Source organism: Arvicola amphibius, chromosome 4 (genome assembly GCF_903992535.2).
Source record: "Arvicola amphibius chromosome 4, mArvAmp1.2, whole genome shotgun sequence".
NCBI classification, from domain to species: Eukaryota; Metazoa; Chordata; class Mammalia; order Rodentia; family Cricetidae; genus Arvicola; species Arvicola amphibius.
In genome coordinates this window covers 115,663,339-115,690,758 of record NC_052050.1, presented here as the reverse complement: position 1 = coordinate 115,690,758, position 27,420 = coordinate 115,663,339, and the positions used below count along the sequence as shown (strand labels likewise).

Sequence of the window (27,420 nt, the reverse complement as noted above, 5' to 3'; positions counted from 1 at the left end):
AACTACATTCTCTACATAGCATAACTTAAAAGGAGGCTTAAGAAGCCTGGCTGCAGTAAAGAGAGCATTGTATGCAGACCAGTCCTTCTTGTTTATCAAGTCACGCTGTATGCAAGTGCTCAGCGTACTTAGAGTTCTCTTGTGCTGAGTAAGTACTTGTCAAAAAAACTACACAGCCAATAAAAGGAGATAGAAACAGGGCCCAACCCTACCCTGTCTACAACCTGAAGCCCTGCTCCTAGCTGAAGCCTTGCTTCTAGCCACACTGTTCTATATTAAATATGTCAACGTAAAAGCACCCCAAGGAAGGGAAACCACAAGTTCAGCCAAGTGATGAAAGCCATTTCTAGAGTCCCAACAAGGTCTGTCGTGCCTCGCAGCTTGTGCTATCTGCCTTGGCCATAAGGTTTGGGCTGGTTGGGGGTGTGCCTTCTGTGCTGAGAAAAGGAAGGCCTGAGAATCTCAAGGAAACTGTGGAGGAAGCTCCTTTCTGTCTTCTGGGGAGAAGACGTGGCCTGATGACATTATTGTCAGTGGTTCCCTCTTTGGGTTGATTGTGTTTGAGACTAGTGTCAGAATCCCTGCCCTCCATTCATTCCCCAGGCAAATCTGCTGAGCGTCCTCTGTGTCAGAGGCATAGTAGGCGCTGTAGATGAAGGAGGCAGATGGGATCGTCAGTACAGAATAGACGTAAGGATAAGATCTCAACATCAGTGAAACAGTCTCAGAAGCTTTGAGACAGACCCACCCACATATGACAGCCTTTGACAGGAAGACAAGGCAATCCATTGGAGGGAAGCTAGTCTTGTTTTACAGATGGTGCTAAAATAACTGAATATGGTATGGGGAGATGACCCTTAACCCATTGGAGCTGTGCTCAGAAACACTAGACTGGATCATAGGACGCTAAAACTGGGAAAGGTAATAAGGAACTTTGGGTGGAAAAAGCATTTTAATCTTATTTATTGTGACAGTTGCATAGGCATATCAAGTATAAACCTAAAGTGAGGAAGGATTTAATGTGTGTGAATTATACTACAGTGAGCTGAATTGTTTTCAATTCCTTTGCATAGTGTTCTCTGTGAACATTGACTGGGCTGCAGGCTCCTCATCTGACCTGAAAAGCCCATCAGCGGTCGTGGCCTTCCTTACCCCTCTCCCATCCCGCAGTGTCCACTCCTGTGTTGCTTCCTCATCCAGGACCCCCTGCCTTTGCTGTTGCCTTTAACCAGAGTTTTCTTCCCTGGACCTTGGCATTGATGGCCCTGGCTCAGGGGTCACTTTTTCAGTGAAGTCCTCCCTAACTGCCTAACTCAGGAGCAGGCCCATCACAGTGTGTTTTCCTAAACATGTGCCACGCGTTCACATTTTCACATGTACTTACTCATTTTCTGTTTCCCCCACGAGACTGTAAGCCCCACTTATCAGAAGCCACCTTTGTGGTCTACTTTCGTATTTCCAACACTAAGAGTGAAGTCTGTAGCACGTGCTCAAAAACATTTTTGAATGTGTAAAAGGGCTAGAAACTGAGATTTCGTGGCATGGGGAGAAGAGAAACACGACAAGGAGGGGCGCAGACTGATTTGGGCTATGGAAACTGTTCTCTAGGGAAGGCTATAGAAACTGGACAGGGAGCTCCAGAATGAAGTCAGGTAGGTCGTGAAGACTGCTGCACTACTTCTGACAAGATGATAGTGAAGTTGGAGTTGATTCTCACTGCCACTCGGTGAGAAGTGGCAAGGATGAAGAAGATACGGCCAATATATTTAATTGCATTTTTTGGTTTTTAATTAATTTATTCTTATTAGTTCTTTGAAGTTTTCATGTAATATGTTTTGTTCATATTCTCCCTCTCACCACCCCTCCCAGATGCCTGCCTTTCCTGCCCACCAAACTTTATTTTCATTTTTTTCTTAAAAACCATCAAGTTTAATTTGTGCTGTTATATAGTCTTGGATATGGAACCCACCCACTTGAACATGGCCACTCCCATTTTTAGGTTTTCAGTCTTTTTCTTGAGAATTTCACATAGGAGTATACTGTGTTTTTATCATTTACATCTCTACCCCCATCAAACTCCCTCTCACAGTGAATTGCTCTCAGATTCGCTGCCTCTTCTTCTAGAATTACTATTGCTACCTACTTGTAAACAATCTACTGAATCTATTGAGTGTTTTTTGTATATGCATGTGTTTAGAGCAAACCAGTAGGGACTAGATAACCTTCAACAATCTCCTGACTCCATTGAATGTTGCTATAAGTCCATATGTTTAGGGCCGACCACTGGGGACTAGATAACCAATCAGGGGATTAGTCCCTGGAGAGAACAAGTTCTGCCTCTCTCAACAGCTGTTGATTGATGTAGTTCTTCATCTAGGGGTGGGGCCTCATGAAATTTCCTTCATGCTTATTGTCATGTCTACTGGTGGGACCATCTTGTAGGCCTTGTTTAGGCAATCATTGTTGAGATTTTGTGGGTGCAGCTTCCCTGGCATATCAGGAAGATATCATCTCACATTATGCATCCTGGTTCTCTGGATCACAAAATCTTTCCACCCCTTCTTCCACCATGTTCCCGGAGCCTTTGGTTTAGCAGTTGTAGTATACATAGGCTGACTGGGGGTGGATCGCTTGTTTTGTGCATTTTTACCAGTTAGTGGATCTCTATAGGAGCCCCAGTCTGCTGCCAAAAGAAGCTTCTTTGTTTAGGGGTCGGAGTTCCACTTATCTTTGGGTGTAAGTCTTTAGAGTATAGTGAAAAGTTACAGTGATTTAGGGAATGGCAGTAGGAGATAGTCCACTAGGGTCTGTGACATCTCCAGCCGTGTTTAGGTGGTAGGTATGCAGTACCAGGTGTAAGTTTGATCATAATGAGTAAACCTTAATTGAAATTAAACAGCTGTTTGATACTTCTAGGATGCAAATGCCACTGTTGCACCGTCAGGAATATCTTGCTTGGACAGTTGCTGTGGTTTTGTGGTTCTTTTTATTTATCTATTTTTGAGACAGGGTCTCTCTGTATAGCCTTGACTGTCCTAGAACTTACTCTGTTGACTAGACTGGCCTTGAACTCACGGAGATCCACCTGCCTCTGCCTCCCAAGGACTGGTATTAAAGGCACCACTGCCCAGCTGTCACTGTGGTTCTTGAAGTGAAGTCAGTAGTATGTATCTACTTGTGCTCCTGGAAATGAGAACACACATTCAGAACTTCACAGATGATGGGGCCCTGAACAGATATAATGGATCCAAGAAATCAAGCATATTTTAAGTATAAGGATGTGTTCGCTTCTGTAATGTTAATCTGGAGTGTCTACAGAATATCCAGCCAAAGATATCTAGTGGGAAGTTGACCACACTGACCAGAAACTCAGGAAAGGGGACTAAAGAAATAACCTTGGACACAGTAGGGTTTGGGCAGGAATAAAAGCATTAGATTAAAGTGTCAAAAGGGCTGTTCTTTACAGAAAATAGAAAGGGGGGTGCTAGTGATGAACCCTAGGAATTAACTAGATTTTAAGAAGTGAGAAGAGAGCATGACAGTGGGGTCAGGTGGTAGCTCATGTCTGGAGCAAGCACTGGGCATGCAGAAGTAGGACAGAGTTCAGAGCCATTCTGGGTTATGTAGTAAGGCTGCATCTCAAAAAAAAAATTAAAGCATCCGATAATAGCTAACTGTGCAAATCATGGAAAGAAGTTTTTGAGAAAGAATAATTAATCATACCCATTGCCACAATTGTTTTGGTAGAGGAAGATAACCAGTTGGTAACAAGGAGTGATTGGTGGTCTTAACAAGGGTTACTTCAAGAAAGAGCAAGTAAAATATAGAAAATGATAATATGGTAAGGATGTGGCATGTAAGGATCTGAGCATAAGATACAAGATGCTTTCCAGGAGGCAGAACAATGGACAGTGGGGATTTAGGACGTCAAGCACTGGTAGAAGAAATATGGTCTCTACCGTCTTAAGATTAGAATATCAATGGGCTAAGACACTTGATTCTCAAGCTGATGATGTCATAAGCACTGTGGAAGGATAATACTGAACCAAGTGAGTGCAGGTAAACAGACTGCCAGATGTCAGCATTGCCTGGCAAGAGTTAGAGATCATCCCTTCATTATCATAGTAATTATATAGTTGAGCAGTTCTTCCCAGCAGTCTGTCTCCTGGGTGCAGACATAAGGATGACAAACAGTTGGCTTGATCAAGGTCACCTACGTGCTGAATGAATGTGTCAGGAGGACAAGGAGAGAAGACATGGCAGACTGTGGTGTGGCCTGTGTGGTTGGGTCTCCTCAATGAAACATGAGTAAAACAAAAAAAGTCATATATGGGGAAAGACAGAGGAAAACACAAGGGACAGAAAGCCCCATGAGAATCGAAAAGTATCCACAAGCATGGTAGACTGCAGCTAACGGTGGTTTATCCAGAACCCGAAAATTACTCAGAACTCCAGAATTTAGAATTTGGACACCGGGTGTGGCTGGAAGAATAGTGGCTGAAATGGAGGCTAAAGGAGCAAGTTAGACCTTAGACACGGAGGAGCCCGCCATGTCACCCTGCCCGTCCTGACGATGCTACTCAGCCTGGGGAAGGCAAAGGAAGATCGAAAGCAGGGAATTCTGTGAGTGGCTGTTAGTGAGCAGGTAACAGAGACACGGATGCGGGGCCGAGAGTGCCGTCAGTTCAGGGATGGGAAGGCTGGATGAGTTGTGGAAACTCTAATGAGGAATTTGGAGAACACTGGGTTGTTTCTGGGGAGTCCTTCCTAATGCTTGCAGAGTCCAAGCTGGGCCTAGCGATGTGCCCTGGAAGACATGTTCTTTGTAAAGGAAGAAGGAACCCTTAGGTTATCATAAAGATAGGGGGAGGGGCCAAAGGCATCTTGTAATACTAAGTGGAAAAAGTGTAGATCGAGAAGTAACATAAAATTAAGAAGCAATGTAAAGTAAGAAATATTGTAATATTCAGATATGGTGGTGCGAATCTGTGATCCCAACACTTAGGAGGTAGAGACAGGAGAGTCGGGAGTTTGTGGTTATCTTCAGCTGCATAGCAAATTTGCAGCCAAACTGTGCTGTGTGAGATCCTGTCTCAACATCAACCAAAAGACAAAAACAACAACAAAAAAGTAAGATTCTATCAATTATATTAATTATATCAATTAAGCATAAGAATTATATTTGTTCTTACTGTTTAAACACAGACATATAACTGTATACTGTTAAGATTTCTGTCATATAAATTAATATTGGAGCACCAGAATATGTGTTTTATTTAAGAATGATACAGGTTTATACCTAAGACCTTAGCAAATTGCTATTACTTTACAAATTTTATTTAATGTATCAGTGTTAATATTTGTGTGTATGATTTTTATTTAACAGATTCTTGATCAAGTACTTACTCCATGGATCCAGGACAGGTTCGTCCCATGGCCTGCTCTGAACAGTGTACAGTCTAAGAGAAGAGTCCATCAGCACACCATCTCTTGCCTTACAGAGCAAGCCAAGAAGATGGACCTACTGAAGAACCATCCGACTGTGTGCTTACCACCTTCTGTGCCCTTCTTAATCCTAGTCTCCACTCTCGCAACTGCTAAGAGTGTCACCAACAGCACGTTCAATGGCACGGACGTGGTCTTGGGCTCTGTGCCTGTAATCATTGCCAAAACTGACCACATCATAGTCAAGGAGGGGAGCAGTGCCTTGATTAACTGCAGTGTTCATGGCGTCCCCGACCTAGGATTTAAGTGGTATAATTCTGTTGGCAAGCTATTGAGAGAAGGTGACGATGACAAGGAGAGAGGAGGAGGTAGGTCCCAAAGTCCTTTCTGTTGTCATAAATTATAAACAGGGACTTAAAAGTCCGTACCCTTAATGTTAGTTGTCCTCATACAGGCCACTTAAAAGTTCCTTTCTGTCTTGTTGTGCAAAGGCATAAGAGAGACTGTATACTCTTAAGGACTCCAGGTGTAATTAATTCATTTTTTCCACTTACTGACTTGGGAGACAAAGGGCAAACATTGATGTCTTTGGAAAGGTCTCTTATAGTGTTATGCTATTATTATGCACCCAAGACATTATAGAGCTTAGAGTATATTCCCTGAGTATATGTTCCATTTATAAGCTGTGTGTGTTTCCTGTCCTGGGAATGGTTCCAATAAGTAGTGGAGAAGTTGTTTATCATTCAACATCAGTTTAACTTTCCTACTATGGATTTCATGACCAACTTCTTAAGGAAGTGTGTGCATTCGCTCTCTGCCCCCGGAAGGGTCTCCTCCGTGCTCCTGGAGACCCGGCTGAGGTCAGTGTGAGGAGCCTGGGAAGCTGGGCAGCCGATGAGATCCTGGGGTTGAGTGAGTGATGTTTTGACTAGAGGGTGTGAATCCTTTTCCCAAGCCCCGAGCTCCCCTCACCAGAAGCTGCATCCAGAGACAGGCTTTGAAACATCAGGAATCTACTCTTCTTGCTTAAGATGTGTGAGGAGATTGTGTGAAAACCTAATCGAGCTCTGATTGCCACGAAGGAGTTAAGAATACAGAGACCATTGTTCCGAAGCATCCCCTCTTCCCCTCCTTCCTCTGCATTGCCCGCCCCCCTTCTTAAGCCTCTAACCATTGAACAATCCCCCAAAGAGTTTCTACTCCAGAGGACAAAAAAAAAAAAAAACTACATATTTAATCTCTTCCCCTCCTACTATCTTAATTGCTCTGCAAAGGGAAGAAGCCGAATGCTTTGCATCTGCTTAGGAGGTGCCTGTGGGTGCAGCTTCCCTTCACAGTAGTGTTCCCAGTGGAGAAGGCTGCTGGAAGTCTGACTGCCTGGGACAGACCCCCTGGTGGTCATGCTTCTGCTGCCATTGTTTGGCTTAGCCAATCACGACTACACCATGCAGTATAACTGATTCCTTCCAATCAAAAATTACATATTACAAATCATGTGTGTGTTTAATCTAGGCAAGGGACAGCCATTCCCCACCAACTCAAATTGTACTGTCAGGAATTCTAAGGTGCAGGGGACTTTACACACATAACTGTCGGAATTTTTACAGAAATCTGCCTGAGGTCCTGCTGCCAATTAAATGGCTGTAACTAGAGTTTTCTCGAGTGACAATGGGGAGATGAGAAACACCACCCCTTCTTTCACAGCCATCGGTCAAAAGAATGGCATCGCGCTAGTGAAGAGAGGGAGTAGCGTGGTAACACACATGCAGACCACAGTGGGTCTTTCTGCAGGGCCGGGCTACTCCTAGGGATGTCAAGATGAGTGAACTCAAGAACTCCAGACATGAATCCCCCTCTCACATGGACCCTGAAGCAAAGCCCACTCCTGGGTATTTGACAAGGAGTCTGTGCACTAAACTGCTGAGCCTTAGAGAGGAAGAAAACCATGGTAATGATGTAATACTGGAGCCTATATTTCAGTCACATCAGTTTGAGTGCTGTTCCAAAGTTGTACCCTACTGCTTCAGAGAAATCCACAATGCCTTCATTGAAAATGTCTTAGGAACTGTGGAGTAGCCTCAGCAAGCAGACATGCTGGCTTGCCTTCTTCATTGGTGTGGAAACATGATTGAGCCGTATTAGGTGGTAGTTATATTTGCTTTAATTTTATTTTGCTTGTGGACGCTCAAGTGGCCTATTGGAATACCTCAAATGTAGACTCAATTCTATCAGCAGCTTGAGAATGGAAGCAGCAGAATGCAGAGTTCCCATCTTCTCCACAGACTTGCTGATAAATCAGTTAACTATCTTAAATCTCATTAAAGAAGATGTATTTTCAATTTTTAAAGCGAGCTCGTGATACCAGTACTTGGTGTCCCAGCTCAGCTGCTGTAATTACAGGATTTGATAATAGTCATTGTGGAGCATAAGCCGCCTGGGGAAACCTAGCCAGCAGTACACCTAACAAGCAGGCAGAGCATGGGAAGGAGAAGAAAGGAGACAATGCCTAAGGAAATATTAGTGCCATTGTGGTCCTGGGGCGGCCTGTGAGAGCACACAGTCTTCCATTTCTCGTTGCTGATGGAGTAAATGCCCGTTTTACAGCACAGATGTAGATTTCTGTTTTCAAGGCAGAACAGTAGCAGTTTAAGCTGAGCAGGATTTCATTTGCACCTGAGCAAAAGAGTGAGTGAATACAGCACGAAAATGGTGCTTGTATGCCATTGCTAGGACCTCACATCGATACACCGGGACTGTTTCAGCCAAATGGATGGAATTCAGATAATCTTCATAAACAACTATTGCACATAAGTCTGTGCACCAGGTTATATGTGTAACTTCTGATCCTTATGGTAAGCATGTACGTGAGGTGCTATCAGTCCTCATGGATGCAGATGGGAAGTCACGGGGCTGGGGAAGACCTTGTACAAATGTTGTTTAATGCAAAGGCAGTGGTATTGCTTTCCCTGTCAAGGTCTCAACCAACGAGAAATACTGTGCGGCATCTAACTCAGCTAGAGTGAAGGTGGGAAGAATTCCTGCATGGAAGAGGCCTTTAACCACTACCATCCTAGTTAGAGTCAGGATATTTTGCCGTAGGATGCATGTGTCACACACATACAAATGTGTTCAAAGTCATAGGTCAGTTTGCTTCCAGGAGTTGATTACCACTGACTTTGTGACTAGCCTGGGAAGAAACAATTTCATATCTTGTTTATGCTGAAAAAGTGAGATAGTTGTTAGGCATGGTGGCCCCACCTGTGCTAGAAAGAGTGGGGTCATTTCCCGTCCTGATGGCCACAGTGGCTGCTTTGTTTGGCTCTCCTGATTCTTCTGAATTCATTTCCACGGGATCAAGAAGGCGTAATGGGTAATCCATACAGTTTTGAAGTTCACTGAAAGAGTATTGTGAACTCTCTCAGAATTCAAACAAGCATGTGTTATAAGGAGGCCATGTGTTGCTTCCCAGCTGCTTAGCCCTGAAATGATCACACAGAAACCATATTATTTAAATCACTGCTTGGCCCATTAGCTCTAGCTTCTTATTGGCTAACTCTTATATCTTAATCTAACCTATTTCTAGTAATCTGTGTATTGCCACGTGGCTGTGGCTTACCGGGTAAAGTTCCAGTGTCTGTGTCCAACGGGGCTACATGGCTTCTCCCTAAAACTCTCTGTGTTCTTTCTCCCAGCATTGAGCTTAGTTTTCCCCACCTACCTAAGTTCTGCCCAATCAGGCCAAGCCAGTTTCTTTATTCATTAACCAATAAAAGCAATACATAGACAGAAGGACCTCCCACACTATGCATGAACTCAAATGGCCAGAAATGCATTGTTTTCAGTTTTCCCTTTGTCTGCTTCTCTGGGAAGTGTTATGAAAAGTCCCCAGTCATTGCAGATGCACTAATTATCTAATGATTCACTGTGCTTTCTTATTGCAATGTTAAAACATTTCAATTTGCCTTAGCACCTCCATCAGAGAAATAAGAAGCATTTTAAGAAAGTTGGCCTGTGCAAGACCCTGGAAATAAGCCTGGCTGTTAGAGATGATGAATTCTCCTGTTAAAGCTCTTTCCTTAAAAATCTACTTTTTGTGTGGATATTTTTTACGTACTATCCTGTCTCCAAAAACAAGAATTTTCATGACTAAACCACATAGGAGAAAACTGGCCAGAGATACCTTTACATTGCTCCACTCTTTCAGATTCTTCTAAGAGACTGGAAATGCCAGTTCTGCAACGTGAAGTCAGTCAGGTTTCCAAAGTGTCATTTCCTGCCTCTTTGTTTTATCAAGCACACATACATGTGCATGCATGCATACACACACACACAAGCACACAAGCACGCACGCACACTGCCTTTACATTGCTCCACTGTTTCACAGATTCTTCTAATAGACTGGAAATGCCACTTTTGCAAAGTTAAATCAGCCAGGCTTCCAAAGTGACATCTCTCTCCTCTCTTCTTTATCAAACACACACACACGTACGTGTACATGCACCTATACCACATATAATGTACAGTGTATATAACATATAGGAACCAGTTAATTGCCCTTTACCATCAGTGTAAAGTAGGAAATCAATCTATAAAAACATACGCAAATTCTTCATTTAGTATATTAAATGCTTAAGAATTTAAGAACACTTCCAAAGGCATTAAACCATGTTTATACAATTACAGTGGCGAGCTCTTTTAAGCCCCAGTTCTCTCTTCTGTAAACCAGAGAGAATCTTTTCTTTACTGTCAAGCCAACTTGCAAGTCTTGAATAAACACTTGTCTGTTAATGTTTGGCATGGTACCTAGAACTCACAAAGCTCACAGTAATGACAGCAGCTATTTTTGTTAATATTCTGTTCTGTCCTCAGAGTAATCTATGTCAAGTGCTAAGTTCCCATTTCCTAACATAGGGTTTTTGTAACACAAAGAATTTTTGAATGATCTCTTCCACCCCCCAACCCTTGTCTCTGTTTCCAACCTCAAAAAATGACTTTTGGTGGGCTGGAGCAATGGCTCTGCAGTTGAGTGCACTGGCTGCTTTACAAGACTAGATCGATTCCTAGCACCACACTATGCCTCACAACCATTACTAATGCCATTTCCAGAGGATCCAGTGCCCTCTGCTGGCATCAGTATAAACACATGCAGGCCACTCATATACACAAAGCAAAATAAATTAAGCTTTTTAAAATTTATCTTTGGCTGGCGAGACAGCACTGTAGATGAAAAGCACATGCCTTGCAAGCCTGACAGCTTGAATTTGAGCCTCTGGAAGCTACAGTGGAAGCAGAGAACCAGCTCCGATGTCCCCTCCACCCTCTACACATGCGCTGTAGCACAGACTAATAATAATAACCATAATTTTTTAAAGAAGTGCAAAAATTAATATTCCCTTAAATGCTATTTGAAATCGCTAGTCATTTCAAAATAACCTGACAGTTTAGTAACCATTGACTTTTGTGTACGAAGGACCTTTGATCGCTGATACACTCCTTCTCCTACAGGCAAAATACATGGAAATTATGAAGTATATTCTGTGCAGGGTAAGTTCCCATTTTGATTTTATGTGTATGGATCTTCGGCTCCTGCCACCGCAAAGAGTCCATGCGGCCAATTCTGAGAGTTTATTTCTCATAACTGGGATCTGTCAGGGAGCTCTGCTGTCACTATACAATGCATGAGAGCCAAGGATGCTGCTCCGAAGCCTATGAGCAGAATAGGTCCCATGAGAAAACAGAACCACTCATCTCCATGGGCTGCTGCGCCGCTGCTGAGAAGCCCAGGTGTTACCCAAAGTGATACCCCCAACTCACTAAAGATACCTTCTGAAGAAGATCAAAGAGCTGGTTCTTTAAACCCTTATTTTCCCCAAAAGTTAATGATATCTGGGTTCATTTTCAAGATTGGTAGATATTAAAGTTAACTCCCAATGTTTGTGTGTTTTTTAGCAAACTGTGCTTCATTTGGGGTGTAAGCCCAGAGAGCTGCAGTCTTAGCCATGAAAAGATTCCCTCAGATTCGTCTAACATAAGAATGGCCTCAGGGAGCCCCCAAATGGAAGTCACTTTTATGAAGCAAGCACATTGTGCTTCTGCATTGGGAGACCAGGTGTTGCTGCTCTCAGAAAAGCCTAGCTGGTATGTGGAGAATGTCATGCGTGGCACTTCTGTTAAGATCAATATTGTCATATCAAATTAGCAAGAGGATCGGGTTTTCTCTTTTTTCACCCTTTACCAGGATATAGCGGCAGCAGGCTCTTTTCAGATAGTAATTCCTCTTAGCAGAACAGAAATGCAGATTTGAACAGCAAAATCCCTCCAGCCGACCTTCCTGCCTGAAAGCTGAACTATTATCCCAAGCCACCTTTGCTCCATGTGACACAGGTAATAAGCTTGTTAGAACTGCTCCAGACCTCTCTCTGAAGAGGTCTCTTAGGGAGGATTGAGGGGTAGGGAAAAGGACACCAGAGGGCTTGCAGCTTGAAGTGTTTATAACCCAGCTCACACAGGGGCTTCGAGGGCCTGACATCTGTGGCAGAAGCCTTGGAACAGGTGCAACCATGCAGGACTAAATTTGTCTTCAATTATATTCTGTAGCGAGGCGTGAGATCCGTTCTCCTCAGCAGTCTGGATTTCACACAGCAGAAAATATGCGTCACATTCATAGGCACAAACACAGGCATTGTGTGCTTATTTGAAGAGTGTCAGTGTAATGTGATACTCGTTCAAGAGACTCTATATAGTTGCATAAACGTGCGGTAGGATGCTCACCACCTGATCATTTTTTATGTAAACTGGTTTCAAAAAAATAGCATACTAATTTGTGAGATTGTACTGCCCTCCTTGCAAGGCGGGGCTGTGTGAAGCTTAGGAGCCCAAGTACCGTAGGAGATTGGGAGCAGAGTTTTAATCTGTTAGCCCTGCTCTCTGGAGATGGAGAGGAACCACATATAAGCTGGCTCATGCATACATTCAGCATGATACAGCAAAGGGAGAAAGCCCTTCCTTCAAATAACCTGAGGACAGTTTGAGAGCATTGTGTGTCTCATTAATGCTCAGCCTTGGGGAAAATCAGGGAAGCTGTCAGGCTGGTGTTTGGAGACACCAGCTGTGCCCACCCACAGGGTCTTTGTTGGTGGTGTCCTCACTTCCCTTGTGGCCCTTCAGCTCCTAAACTTAGTGGCGGTGTTCATTTTCATGCAGCAATAATTTGACCAGAGTCATCTGCAAAAGTACCAGGTAGTTGTGATGGGGCCACATGGTAAGCTCATGGTGAGTGGCGGTAGTACCTGTATTAAGGGTTCCTTGTTGCTTACAAGTTTAGTTCCCAGTCACGTTGATCTCATTGCCAGAAGGTCTACTGTCCTGTTGATGTGACATGTGATGTCTCTTGTGCACAGGCCTCCAGGCCAGGATCGTGGTCCCAGGCTCATTGCCTTCCTGCCTTGGAACCAATTGCAAGCTGTCTCCTAGAGACAGCTGGCAGAGAAGGAAAGTTCTGGAACTATGCTCTTCCCCATAGGAGGGGAATTAGAGGAGGAGATATAGTCTGAGCAAGAATCACTATTATTATTCTGAAAATGAAATGTTTCTATTATTTTTATTTTTTTGTTGTGTTCACTAATGTTTGCCAGTTGGTCAAGGGGCTTACCTGATCTGCTAAATGTCAAGAGGGCTAGAGGAAGGTTATCGGGGCCTCTGTTCATGCCCCCACAGCTCATCCAAACGGTTAACCTACCTGTCCCGAAGGGAATGTCCTTCCCACATTCTGAGCGGTACAGTTGGCAGTCATTGCCCCCCTCTTTATTTTGGCAACATGAAAAGTGAAAGTCAATGTTTTCAAACGGCTTTGATCCCCTTTAAGTTTAATGGTGATTTATTTCATCAGTCCTGGCCAGAAAACTCTCGCACTCTTTCTGGTCCTTGTTTCTTATAAATTGCCTGTTTATGTATATTTTCCTATTTTTCTTTTGGATTTCGTCTTAACTCATAAGGGTTTTTTGTTCTTGTTTATCTGGAGTTTTTTATTGTGTTTTTTATTGTGTCTTTGTTTTATGTTTCATAGTTGTTAAGCATTTGTCTGTCACATATTCTAGAATTTTCTCCCAGTCTGTATAGAAAAGAATTTCCTTCTAACTTTTCTGTGATAAGTTTTTATGACTCAGAATATATTTATTTGGTGGAAAATGTGAGGCGTCAACATTTTCTGAAATTCCTTAAAAAGCCCCCAAAAAGGCCTCTATCCCCCAGGTTACCAATAGTTTTATGTCCTCAATTAATCTCATGATTTTAATTTCATATCTTAAGAGTGCTTGAGTGGGTTTTTATTTATTACCTAAAACAGATTCACCAGCCTTCTTCCCAATGTCCAGTCAGCTCAAAGGTCTTTCTCCAATTTTCTGAAGTGCCTTCTCTTTCACCCTTAAAACTCTTAGTTACTTCTATTCTGGACTTTCCGATTTTCTTCTCTGTCTTAACTAGGGTTAGCAATGGGCCATTCACAGCGTGAGATGGGCTTTTAGGGTGAAGTCAGGCAGGAGACTCAGGGTGAAGAGTGGCGTGGTCTCGGCAGGGAGGCAGTGGTAGGAAGATCCTGTGGCCCCTCTGTTAGAAGAAACGTGCACGCTGTGTCTGGAAACGTTCGCTAAAATAAAACACGTAAGTTAGGGATCCCATGCTCTTGTTTCTGCTGTGCTGTAAGCCTATGGACACGGGCCCTGGATTCCTTTCAAGCCTGTCTCCACCCAAGGCCTGCTTCGTTTTACACATGGTTTGTCAGCTCAGCGGCTCATGCTGTGTTCTCTCTGGCTTCCTGCACCACCCCCCAGTGGCCCTAAGGGTCTCCTCTCCCCACCTGCTGCCCTCCCCTCTTCCACATGCCATTGCACTTGGCACACTGTCTGCTGGAGTCTTTTCCTCATGGGGACTGGATGATTTTTGTAGTTAGGAATCGTGCCTCACTCGTCTCTGTATTCTTGCCATCTAGTGCGGAGCCTGGTACACAGGCAATTTATTCAATGGTGTCTGTTGACTGAACGAGGGAGCAAGATAAAAGGATTGCTGCCCTTCTAAAAATGTCCGCCTCATTGTGAGGCACGGCACATGTCCTGCCGCACAGCTCAGCACCCACATCTGTTAGCTCCTCTCTCTGCAAAAGAGCCGACACGTTCATTCACGTGGGAGCCATGTTCACATGCCTGGACTTCCTGGCAGGAGACAGTGACAGATTGCTAAATGACCACTAACCTACCATAATGAATGTGTCTGTAGTTTAGCCTGAAGCCTCAGAGGGGCTGTCACTTTGCAAAGCAGCACTGGGAAGAAAGAGGATGGAGAGGAAGAATTTGGAAATTGAGGGTAGGGGCTATAACCTGAGCAAGAGACGGAAACCGGGTAAGAGTAGGCACACAAATGGGTGCTGAGAAAATGCCGGCCATTCGGTGCTATGTTAGGTTCAGAAGGTAAAGCAGTCGTGAACAGCCTGCCCTTTCGATTGCCTCCCAAAGCCTTGCGTGTGGAGCTGCCTTGGCTTCAGCGGCTGACACTTGAAGGTTTTATTTGCACTGAAGTGGTTCAGCTTCATGAAAATTCAGTACCATTCTCATCGGCTACAGTTGAAGCCACTCGGCAGCAGCGTGGTGTGTGCCTGCTTCATATGCATGGCACTGAAGATTTCCGGTGACAGTCACCGTGGGTGTTCTCGTGTCTTTCACGTTCTGGCAGCCAAGAGGCAGACCTCTTCCAGAAGAGGTCTCAGGGAAGGGCATTCTCACAGGATGGAGGTGGATGGCCCACGATAGCACAGAGAGGATGTTTCCAGCTGGGGGGTGGGGGGCTACCCTGTGGAGGTGTTTCCTGAGCCTGGTTCACCCTGATGGAGGAAAACCACTAATCATAGTTCAGGGCATCTTCCTGGTTTTCAGGTCTCTATGTGTTAATAGATCATGTTTACATCTGTTTTTCACTAATCAGAGGAGAAGCTGAGGTTAAGTAGAATTTGGAGTCTTAGTGCCCAGAAAAGAGTGAACTTACCAACTTACCAGCCAAGAGAAAGAAACAGATAAACCTAGCCTTCGAGATCAGAGACTCAGAACTTCAGTTTCTCTGACATGAGCATCGGAAGGTGTGTGTGTGTGTGTGTGTGTGTGTGTGTGTGTGTTTGTGTGTGTTTGTGTGTGTGTGCGCATGTGTGTTTGTGTGTGTGTGCATATGTTTGTGTGTGTATCTGTGTGTGTGTGTGTATGTGTGGGGTGTGTGGCAGGGGGATGTTTATAGGCTTCCACTGTTCCACTCTTTTGACTTACTCTGTGATCTGGTGACAGAATGTTAATCTAGATTGAGTGTTGGTTTTACTATGTGGCACATATGGGCAGAACCCTCGGTGCCCTTACTATTAGCTGAATCTGTACAACAAACAGGCCCTTGGTTTCAAGAACTAAATTGATGTGTCAGTGTCCTCCTGGGTTGGAACAGGAAATTGCTGGCAGAAGGTGGTAGTTTATTGTTTAGCTAAAATGACGGTTTAAAAAAAACTGTTTGGGGGGGTCACAATATATGTATTTACATTTGTTTTGCCTTACAGTAAGTGACAATATTCACTTCACACATATGTGTCTAGGCTTCAAACTTTAAAAGCAAGCAAGGGTCAGCAGTTACAGGCACTTACTGCTCTTACAGCCCAGGTTTGGTTCCCAGAACCCTCACGATGGCTCACAACCATCTGTAATCCAGTTCCATGGTTCTGACTCCCTCTTCTGGTTTCCTTGGGTTCTGGCATGCACGTTGTGTGTGTATGTATATATATATATATATATATATATATATATATATATATATATATATATATGTATGTATGTATATATAAACTTATACAGGTTCATACACCTGCACGTGAATACAAAGCTTTTCTTAAAAAAAGTAAATGAGATTTTTGTGCTGGAGAAAGCATTTAAGAGATGTTAGTTTATGGAATCACAGTCCTGAGCTACAAACTATGATATATTTGTAACTGAAAGAGCAGTTTCCTCAGAATGAACTGCAAACATCAACAGACCAGGTTGTGTTCGATACCAAGCTCAGCTCCTTTTAACAACATAGGGAGACACAAAGTGTCTATATGTCTGAATTTAAATGCTTGGGCTCAAGTTAGAGAAATAGGAGTCAATAGACAACTTAAAGTATGTCTGGAGTAAATAAAAAGGTCAAATTCAGAGCATTTTAGGAAACTCTCACTAGAGGAAAATACCCATCCCTTGTAGTTGCTGTGTGTTTTTGCATTTTGTCTCTCTGTGAAAGTGGGTAGAATTCTCAGGCATGAGGAGGAAGCTTCCGTCCCTGTTTAATGTTCTCCGGTTTTCTCCTGTCCCAAGTACATACTGTTCCCATTTGTGTTTATAGCAATTTCTTCAGGTAATGTGTGGAGAAAGACAGTGGAGTGGAGATAACCAGAGCGGCCCTTCCCGTTTCTCTTCAATCGCATCCTGTTTCCAACAGAAGGAAGGCAGATATGAGAACACTTTCCAAGGCTCTTCTCTGAAACCCAGCACCTCCCATGTAGACTAAACTGTCCATCAGTGAGGGTATTTCCCCTCTAACTGCTGTAGTCTACATGAAACATGCCTATTAAAGGAAAATAGATTGATAAGGCAGGTTTCCTGGCCTCTAGTGATTGTGTATACAGCTAACTATGCAGCAGAAGGGTTGAAATTCATGCCCAGGGAATGAACGCTTGCCTGAGCTGCATCCGAATGGAGCCGATCACAGGCCACATGCTGGGTTTGTCTGTTCCCACACTTTGCCTAGAAACTGAAATCACGAGACGCTAAGCCAAAGCATTTTCCTCTTAGGGGAAGTACACTGGCGAGGTTGTCAGAGAGGGTTAGCCTAGGACACACTGGCGGGGTTGTCAGATAGGGTTAGCCTAGGACACCTGGAACCACTCTTCACACATGTTCTTCCAGAAGGCAAAGAAATGTGAAAGCACCTGAGTGAGGGTCCCCTGCCAGAGTCTCAGCTTGCGGCCACCGGGGAGGTGAGGTAACCCCAGGGAAGTACCGCACTGGGGAATCTAGCCTCTTTGGGCGTGTCCTTAGTCTTTGGAGATATGAGGTCCTCTGATGCTTCATATAGCAGCCCTTTGAGCCCCCGACTGCTTATGATCTCTGGAACTTAGCAGTGCTGGGGCCTCAAACCAGGCCTTGTGAGTGTGAGCCAAGCTCCCTGCCATTGGGAGTAGTTGAGCTAGTCTCAGCCGGTGAAGTCTGGTGCAGACTTTTAATTGCCAAACAGTCACACGGAAAATTTAAATTATCCCGGATCTCAGGGGCCACCTCTGGTTAGTTCAGAGCACAAGATGCCTCTTATGGAAAAACTGTCTGCCCGTTCCTTAAAGTTTCCAGGAGACTTAGCTTGGAGCTGCATTGCTCTCTGGGAGACAATAGGAGGTGGGTCTTAAGATTTAATTCCTGACTCTGCTCCAATACTTGGAACCAAACCTGATAACCTACGACATAGAAACCTTGAGAGCTGCGGGGAGACAGGCTAGAATTCACCCCATACCCCTGGCTTAGAACATCATTCCCAGGCTAGCATAAAGTCTGAGTTCTCAAAGTGCCTCCTCCTTTTAGCCAGACTTGTCATCGTCCTGGCGGGCTTCACTTATTTTCAAAGCTAAAGCTACTTGATATTCATATTGACCTCTGAATCTTCATTGTCAGCTTATAACTCTAACCATTGTAGATAATTCACTGTGAACTCTCAAAATGAATGACATAAATTATGTTTAATTAGCTGAAGCCATAGGAGGATAATATCAGTCCTAAATATGGGTCACCTAAGCAAACAATTATGACTTAATTGATTTTCTCCAGGTTTCAGGTTGAACCTAAAATGCTTTCTTTCCATTCTAAGAGGTCTTAGTCTTCCTGTGAAGTGTGTTCAATAGAGTTCTGCTCACAGGCAAACTACAGAAGCATGAGGTACCTTAAGGAACTCTTTCTTAAAAACACGGTGTTTTCCAGAATATTTATCTTATTTTTTCACCAGGAATTGGAATTCCACCCTATTGTGTCTAGTTAATAACATAACTCTGTCTTCTGAAGAAGTCATAATCGTCTGGGGACATTGCCTCTGGTAGGCCCAAACTCCAGTGAATGTTCCCACACCCATATCGTCACAGACACCACGGTGGACAGAGGAGATTATTAATAACAACAACAAAACAGAGGGAAGAAGTTGGGAGGGAGGGATATTGGGCAGTGGGACACTAGAGACTTGAGATGTAGTTCACTGATAGAGCACTGGCCTAGTATGTGTTTGAGGCCCTGGGTTTGAACCCTGTCACCATGAAAACAAGGAAGGGGGGAAGGGAAAAAGAATACACTTTTTCAAATACAAATCCATAGATATATATACTACTTCTAAATAGGTAATCTTGGTAATGCAGCTCAAGTGTGTCTCAGTTTTCTTGCCCATAATGTGGGGGCAATGTTCCAGAGGGAATGAATGGGCGGGTGTCGCAAGCGCATAGCAAACACATTTGGCACAAGCTCGATGCCATCATTAGTCACCGTACGTGTTTTTAAGATGGGCATAAGATTGTATAGCGATGGAAATAATATGCTCTTGGTTGAATTCTCTTCCATCCCGTCTGACAGGAAAATGGCAAATGCTGGATGGGGGCCTCCTGAACATCACCAAGGTGTCTTTCTCAGACAGAGGGAAGTACACGTGTGTGGCGTCTAACATCTATGGCACCGTAAACAACACAGTGACCCTGAGAGTCATCTTTACCTCCGGAGACATGGGCGTGTACTACATGGTCGTGTGCCTCGTGGCCTTCACCATTGTCATGATCCTCAACATCACCCGCCTGTGTATGATGAGCAGCCACTTGAAGAAGACTGAGAAAGCCATCAATGAGTTTTTTAGGACAGAAGGTGCCGAGAAGCTGCAGAAGGCGTTTGAGATTGCCAAGCGCATCCCCATTATCACCTCAGCCAAAACTCTAGAGCTTGCCAAAGTGACCCAGTTCAAAACCATGGAATTCGCCCGGTACATCGAAGAGCTTGCCAGAAGCGTGCCCTTGCCTCCCCTCATCATGAACTGCAGGACGATCATGGAGGAGATCATGGAAGTGGTCGGGCTAGAGGAGCAGGGGCAGAATTTTGTGAGGCATACCCCGGAAGGCCAGGAAGCCACAGACAGGGATGAGGTATACACAATCCCCAACTCCCTGAAGCGAAGCGACTCCCCCACCGCCGACTCGGACGCTTCGTCGCTGCCTGAACAGCCCCCTCAGCAGATCGCCATCAAGGTTTCAGTTCATCCCCAGGCCAGAAAGGATCACACGGATGACCAGGAGGGTGGGCAGTTTGAGGTCAGAGATGAAGAGGAGACGGATCCATCCGAGGACCATTCCCCAGAGACGGCGGAGCCATCTACAGACATAACGACCACAGAGCTGACGTCTGAAGAGGCATCGCCTGTCGAGGTACCGGAGCGAGGACTGCCACCAGCACACCTGGAAATGCCAGAACCAGCAGTGACATGTGACAAAAACACCTGCATTATTTATGAAAGCCATGTCTAATCTTAACTCCGAAAAGCTATGCATATCAAGAAAATCAGGGGCTGCTCCTTGTAATACAAATGTAGTATGCACTTGCCGCTAAGCCTTACCAGGAGACTCTCATCCCTTAGGTTGGAGTGATGCCCCGTGACGGGGAAGACACCTGCATGGAGTTCATGGGACTAGACTCACCCCGGTAGGAACAGACGTGAGAAGTGCTGGGGTCCAGAACTGATCCGAGGAGGCAGAGGTCTGTCCATGGGATCTGAATCGTAGAGGCCATTCTCTGCCAAATCCCTTAACTGGTGATGCCCTTTTGGCCAAGAGTACACCATTGTAAGATGTTCTGAGTTCAGGAGCCGTGTCTAATGCATACTGCATTGCTTTTCTTTCGGTAATTATAAATCTGCTACCGTAGCAATTGCTCCTACATGGGTTTGTTGCACTTTCTTCTCAGTTTTAATTATTTTCACGGTTCTTCTATAATGGAGTAGTTATTATATTAATATTAATTGCTCTTTCTGCTGGAGCCTTCTGTGTCACCTTTATCCTTGTTTTGTCTTAGTGTGTTTACCTCAGAGTCTCGGGTGTCGGTCACTGACATGGCTGTACTATGTCATTTGTAATGCTCCAAAGTAGTTACGCCCCACTCTTTTTTCCTAATTTCCTCTTTAAAAAAATACCCTCACACCTCTATTCATAATCATTTTGTTTCCAATGAAGCTGCTATTCTGAAACTGAGAAAAACTTTGCCCCAAGTAGCACTTTAACAGTCAAATTTACCTGTCCAGTTCTGAGAGCATTTAGGTGAGCTCAGCTTGAGGTGAGGAACGAGGTTATAAATACTTAGACATGCCCACAACACTCCAGAAAATGGCTTACATGCAGGTGCCCTCAGAACAGCCCCAAATGCTTGTCACCACCCCATCAGAGGAAATGGCCTTGGACCGCCCGGTTCTTACCAGGATCGTCATCATTTTCATTTGATTGGGAGTAGAATATGCAGGTGACCCCTCGAAGCTCACTTAGAATTTTGTGGAAGGTCTTCTAACTGTAATAATCCCTAAGTCATTGGGAACCTAGAGAGGAAAGAAAAAATTCTTTAAAACAATTGTGGAAAAAAAAGGCAAAAAAAAAATTTTTTTACTGTTACTATTGGGTTCTTTCTCCAAATATGATGCCATCAAAAAAGAACAGCATTCTGAGTTCATACCAGTTCACTGTCTCTTGCAGAGAGGGAAACCAGGGTCCAGATTTGCTAAAAAGCCCGGCAAAAGAAGACAGGGTCTTCACCTGGAAGATTTATTGCCTCCTAAGACAGGCGTTTGGCGAATTCCTGTAGGTACGGCATGTCTGCTTCCCAGAAGGCCTTGCGGGGCCCATAGGGCGCGGCTCAGCCCAGCACTAGATTTAGGGCAGCATCTCTGTGAAGAGTACAACTGGGTCCCCTTTCGACTGCATACTCAACGTGTTGATCATTGAGAGGGAGCTTGCAAAATTAAGATAATGACACACAGGATTTTATCCTGAAATTATTGAATTCTTTGGCCACCATTCAGTGCATAGGCATTTTGATATTAGAGAACAATGACAATCCAGCCATCCATTGGGTTAATTCTTGACTGTGCCAATAAGCAGCTGCCAGGCTCTTTAGCAAATCTGGACCTTGGTTTCCCTCTCTGCAAGAGAGGGAAACTGGTATGAACTCAAAATGCTGTTCTTTTTTTGATGGCATTATATTCAGAGAAAGAACCCTATATTAAAACTTTTTGTTGTTGTTTTTTTTTTTTTTTTTTTTTTTTTTTTTTTTTTTTTTTTTTTTTTTTTTTTTTTTACAGTTGCTTTAAAGATTTTTTCTTTTCCTCTCTGGGTTCCCGTGCCATTTTAATGCGGTTAGTTACTCAGACAAAAGGAACACGGCATTTTCAACAAGTTCTCGCATTTTTTCCCTCCAAAAAAACAGATTTTGTGCCCCATTCTACAGTTTAGATTTAATCTTGGTAAGAACGATGAGTGTTGTTCTATTCTCAGATACAAACAGGGGAGACTGAAACCTTACAGACTGTAAGGCCATCTCAAATGTGATGAGTGTCATGGGCTTGTGACGTCAGAGGCTGCGTGGGTTATCAGAACAGCCCCAGATGCTTATCACCACCCCAGCCCCATCAGAGGAAATGGCCTTGGACCTCCCCGTTCTTACCAGGATCGTCATCATTTTCATTTGATTGTGAATAGAATATGCAGGTGACCCCTTGAAGGTCACTTAGAATCTTGTGGAAAGTCTTCAAACTGTAATAACCCCTAAGTCAATGGGAACAGCATTTGGGATACATACTTTACAACAGGAGCATCCGAGGGTAGTAGAGTTGGCAGTACAAGTGACCGTGACAGGGCTGTAGACGGTTCATGTGCAAAGCTTTTTGACAGCATTTGGAGTTTGACAGGATTTCCCTTTAAGAGGGATTCCTTATTGACTCCTAGTGAAAAGTCTTGAAGGTCACCTAAAGAAACTTGGAGCCTGCTCCCATAAGGAGCCAGAGTTTTCAGAGTTTCTTTGGAGGCTGTCTGGATGGGGACTTTATACAGCCACATTGAAGGAAAGTTTTATTCCCAGTTCTTAAAATATACACATTTCATGATTGTCATGGAGACAGACAAATGCTTACTTGGGACATATGTACCCAGAGCAGCAGCAGGGACTGACTGGCAAATGTCCTGAGATGGTATGTGAACTCTATTCTGTCCGGTTCTCATGCCACCCAAGCCCGCGTGCAGACTTCCCCATGGAAACCAGAAGCCGAGGTATCCGTGCCATGTAAATACTGGTTAAGGAGTATAAACTAAAGTAGGCAGATTTTTCTTTGGTGTAAGAGCTGAAATATATGACCAAAGAATACTTCCAGATTGATTTTGATTCTTTGGACTGAAGTGGGATAGGGAGTAAGTAAGTAGATGATTTTGAAATCTCCCTCTTTAAGGTATCAAATGTTCTCGGCATAACAATATCCAACCGTAAAGGGAACTTGGCTTGATATGGAATTTGTCCACCCAGAAATTTTATGCTCTTGCTGCCCCTCCACAGAACAGCCTCTTACTAGGATATGAAATGTGGAAGCCTCATCTCATAACACTTGGCTGATAGTTTCCCAGAAAAATGAACCATTCAGGTTCCTAGAATTATTTGTGGAGTCCTGTTGAGCAAACATGCACACACCCTTGTGCACAATAGACTCGTTTGGGCAGCTTTAAAAGCTCAACACTCAGACCCAACCTATGTATGTCCTCTGGGTCTTCTATAGTCATTCTAAAAAAAAAAATCAAACAATTTCTGGTTTCTGAGTCATCCTGGTCATACCTCTAGCAATTTTTTTTCTTGAAATTCTGAAAATGATTCACGTACATATGCATATTTAATTCTCTTAGGTGATCTATAAACTTGGATGGTATTTATTCTAAATGGGAAAAAATACCCAAAATTTTATATTGGAAAAAAATCTATGTAATTTATAATGTTTTGTTTTATATATTTATATTTTCATATCTTTAGGGCACATCTGTTGTTCTCATCTTTTTGTACATCACAGTTGGCAAAAAGAAATGCTAATACTTGACTAAAACCTCTAGGAACCAAATGTGATCTATGTGATACATAATGTATATAACTTGCTCTAGAACTCTCTGAATGTCCTCACACATGCCAAGCATTGTTGTGTCATGTCATTATGGTCAGAATGTCTGGGGTGCTCTCGAACATACTTTTTCACGAGGAAGATTGAAAGGCCTGATGTCCCACTCAATGGATTTGGGGATCTCTTTCCCTTCCTTATCTTATTTGTTTCTTCCTTAACTGGACGTGTCCTGCTGAAGGGCAGGTGGGAGATGATGAGAAAGCACCAGGAATGAATCTCGCGATGGCTGTGTAAACCACGTTAACAGACTGAGGACATGTGTTCAGTCCCATGCCTGGGTTGTCATTCACTGGTGATGTAGCATCTGCTTAGCTCTGTTGCACACACAGCGTAGGGCATGAAGAATGCTTGCATGTTTTGAGTAGGTACTGTGGATACTTAGTGCGGCCACTATTGGTGACTGTGGGGACACCCATTGGGCACTGGAAGAAATGTCTTAGCAAAACGAGTCAGTTATCTTTTCTTACATGGTTTGAAGGAGGAGGCTTATTCTGTGTTCGAACCTATAAATGTCAGTCCCAATGCTTAACTGGGGGTTTCCGTGTTTTCATTTGGTAAGAAATGGAGCATTAAAGTCTTGTTCAAATGCTTTTCTCAGCACGTTCAACTGCTCTCTCTCCTGCATCCTCTCAGCAACCCCACTGAGTAATCCCCGTTTCCACTTCAGCACTTCCTGGAACTCTTTAAACATCAACCAAGCCTCATTATGTATTCACACATAGCTTTGAACATGTTCACTTTAACATACCGATTTTACATTTCACCGATAAAGCCTTCAAACCAATAGCGAAGTTCATTTTCTTAATGACCTTTTTATGATTTCTTCAGAGATTAACAGGTTTTGATGAAGCAAATCATTTGTGGGTTAAAAAAAGCATAATCAAATAGAACAGAATTGCTTATATTTTCCAAAAGACCAAGTGTTTGACTATTATCCAAAAAAAAAAAAAAAAATCTCGTATGAGAAGGATGCTCTTTAAACATCTTTTTTCCCTTAGAAGTGGAATATAAAGGGGCTAACACTGAGAATACCACAATGATTAAAGCTAGACAGACAGAACTAGAAAGGAAGCCAATCCTATGAACATTATGGAAAATTAATTTTATTATTTAGCCAATTAAAAAAGCCTCAAAATGCATCTTTCTAATATTACAGAACTAGGACAAGGGAGTTAGTTTCAGAGAATATGTTTGCATCTATTTTTGGCTTCCTGTTGCTTCACTACTTCTGAACTTCCTTCATCAGAGTGGAAATGAGATGGAAAATGTATCAGGAAGAAATACGAAATCATTTAAAGATATAAACAAATTGCTAAGGTATACATTGATATCGCTGTAGTAAAAAGAAAATGTGATGTGTGATCCATCCTGTAGTCTGATTGATTGTTGCTTTAATAAAGGGTTTACACAGGTATGTGGATCATGTGTCATGTCCCGTCTGAAGGGCACTTAATTTTGTCCTAATTGACCCCTTAGTGCTTTCTTTACAAACTTTATAAAGCAGTTTATCTATACTGTATAAATGTTAACCATAACATCAAGCAGAGAGTTCTTCTGAAATTGGACAAGGGAACCCAAACATTGAGCAGGAAGAATGTATCATAGCAGAAATTCTCCAAGTATCCTGGACAGCAAAGGCCCCAGGCTGACGCCAAAGACTCAGTGAGTAGATTCTTCAGTGATCAAGTAACCTGCAGAAGCTCCGATTCCTGTGGATGAGATGGGAGGCGAGTAAAAAAGGAGACTTAAGAATTATGGAACAACAGAAACATTTAGGAGATTTATGTCGGAGTTTAGGAGCCTGTTGTCAGCTGTACCGTGACACGTGACAGGAGAGAAATAAGTTGGTCCTGATAAATTTAAGCTAATTTGTAGCTTAAAGCCCCAAACAGACACCAAAAATACTGGTTTTTTTTTTCAGGTTCTAGAATGCTGTGGTCTTCAGTGGACAGGTCAGGGTGCGTGACTTTCAAAGAAACAGGGAATTCGAGCCCTGGAAGGCGGAGTGAGGTTATCCGATAGTCTTCCCTATGACGTCACTGGCAGGCAGGCCCTTCTGCTCTTCCTGGACTTAGGAGGGGAGAACTCTTTACCCCAGGATGTGAAATATTTTGCTGTGAATAGGTTTAGGTGCCGAGTCGCAAATCTTAAATGCTTGTCTCTGCTGACCCTTTGAATGGGAAGCATGGCTTGATCCTTCCGTGCTAAAACTGCCTTCTATACTGTCAACACAAACCAAATGTAATGCACATAGCACATAACACGGAGGATTATAACAAAAGACGGGGCACTTCTGACTCCATTGCATTAGCTGTGTCATGTGGAGAATGAGTGAGGGGAATGGCTTTTGTCAAAAGGAACATAGTGTTTCTTGCACTATGATGGCACAGGCTAACTATAAAGAAGAGGTTTCATTCACTTACAAATTCCCCTGCTGAAAAGAGCACAGTATCTAAGCAGGACCCACCTGGGCTGTTTCCCCTCAGCGTGGGCAGCAATAGCAGGATTGTAGAGGAAGCACTGTACCTCAGAATAAAATGACAAGAACTTGTCCTTCTGAGAATACCCTCCCCAGTAACCCAGGGCCCTCCCACTGGGCTCCACCTCCTTAAATTCCCATTCCCACCTCAATGAAGATGAAGCCTCTAACACGAAATGTTGGGGGACACAGCTACATTCAAACCATAGTCTCAGAGTGGCCATAAAACCCTTTAAAATAACTGATCAAGAGAATAGAATAAGGTGGAGACCTAATATTCGTTAGGTAAAGTCAATCAGCTGGCCATGAGACCACCCTAAGGAAGGGAACTCACCTTAAGCTGTGTTAGAGAGTAAGTTTCCTTGCTGTACTTCCCCGCCTCACTGAATCCTCCACCCCTCCCCACCCCCAGTGAAGCCACCAGGAGGTTCAGCTGGTTCTTCCTCCCTTTCTGGGAGCTGAGTCAGAATAGCACAACTTTTCCTCTTTCTTTTTTCCATCTCTTTCTTTTGGATGTTGACCAAAACCTAAGTATCCTTTTTCTGATACTTTGGGCTTCCTTGTTTTTCACCAACACTGCCATGTGGCTGCTTGTCTGCCTTGTATCTGCTCTCCATGCTGGCTTAAATGGCGTGACATTTTCCCTTCTCTCCTCCATTAACCCTTTCTGGGCAGCTGCTGAGAGTTACAGCTTGCCTGACAGGAGGGTTGTTATTGTTGTTTGTTATTTGTTGTTTTTCTCTAGTAAAACTGTCCTCAGACTTCTTTTTGAGTCTATTCTTAAATTCTGCTATTCTTAAACAGCTGCAGGGTGGCAGATCTACAGTTGTTACCAAGTAGATCACTTTGTTTTCAAGGAATCACTAGAATTGACCTGAAAAAAAATTATGTATTATATGTTATATCCAGATACTTCTTAAATGACCAGCACTAATTGCCTTCATGATCTTAGGTGAAATCACCAAAGTTAAAATAATGTTCCTGAAATATTGACAAATGCGAAATAAAATTAAACTTAAAATGAGGTTTAATATGATATGACTTTCTCAAAAGAATAACTCTCACTAAATTTATCATTATCCATGTGTTTCCTACTTCTTGCCCAATATTTATTGCAAAGATTAATTACTTTGGTGAGTACTTGGAACTAACTAAACGTTAGGTCCCAAGGAAAGCTGGACCAAAGGCTAACTGAGGTGCCTATTAACATATCAAAGCAGACACTGGTCATCCTGCTC

At 43.3% G+C, this 27,420-nt stretch overlaps 1 protein-coding gene across 3 annotated transcripts in view; it reads left to right on the top strand.

Annotated features, from left to right (window-relative positions):
- Window positions 1–21,774, top strand: part of Mfap3l (microfibril associated protein 3 like) — a 41,913-nt gene extending 20,139 nt beyond the window's left edge. Inside the window, exons 2-4 of one of the 3 annotated variants that reach the window (XM_038328677.1) lie at window positions 5,387–5,813; window positions 10,951–10,989; window positions 19,101–21,774. In XM_038328677.1, coding sequence (XP_038184605.1) covers window positions 5,516–5,813; window positions 10,951–10,989; window positions 19,101–20,035 — 1,272 coding nt within the window. In that variant the 5' untranslated portion in view covers window positions 5,387–5,515 and the 3' untranslated portion in view covers window positions 20,036–21,774. Of the gene's footprint in view, window positions 1–5,386; window positions 5,814–10,950; window positions 10,990–11,577; window positions 11,830–19,100 lie in introns of those variants that run through there. The other 2 variants (XM_038328678.1, XM_038328680.1) reach the window with 2 other exon arrangements.
- The last annotated feature ends 5,646 nt before the right edge of the window (window positions 21,775–27,420 follow it).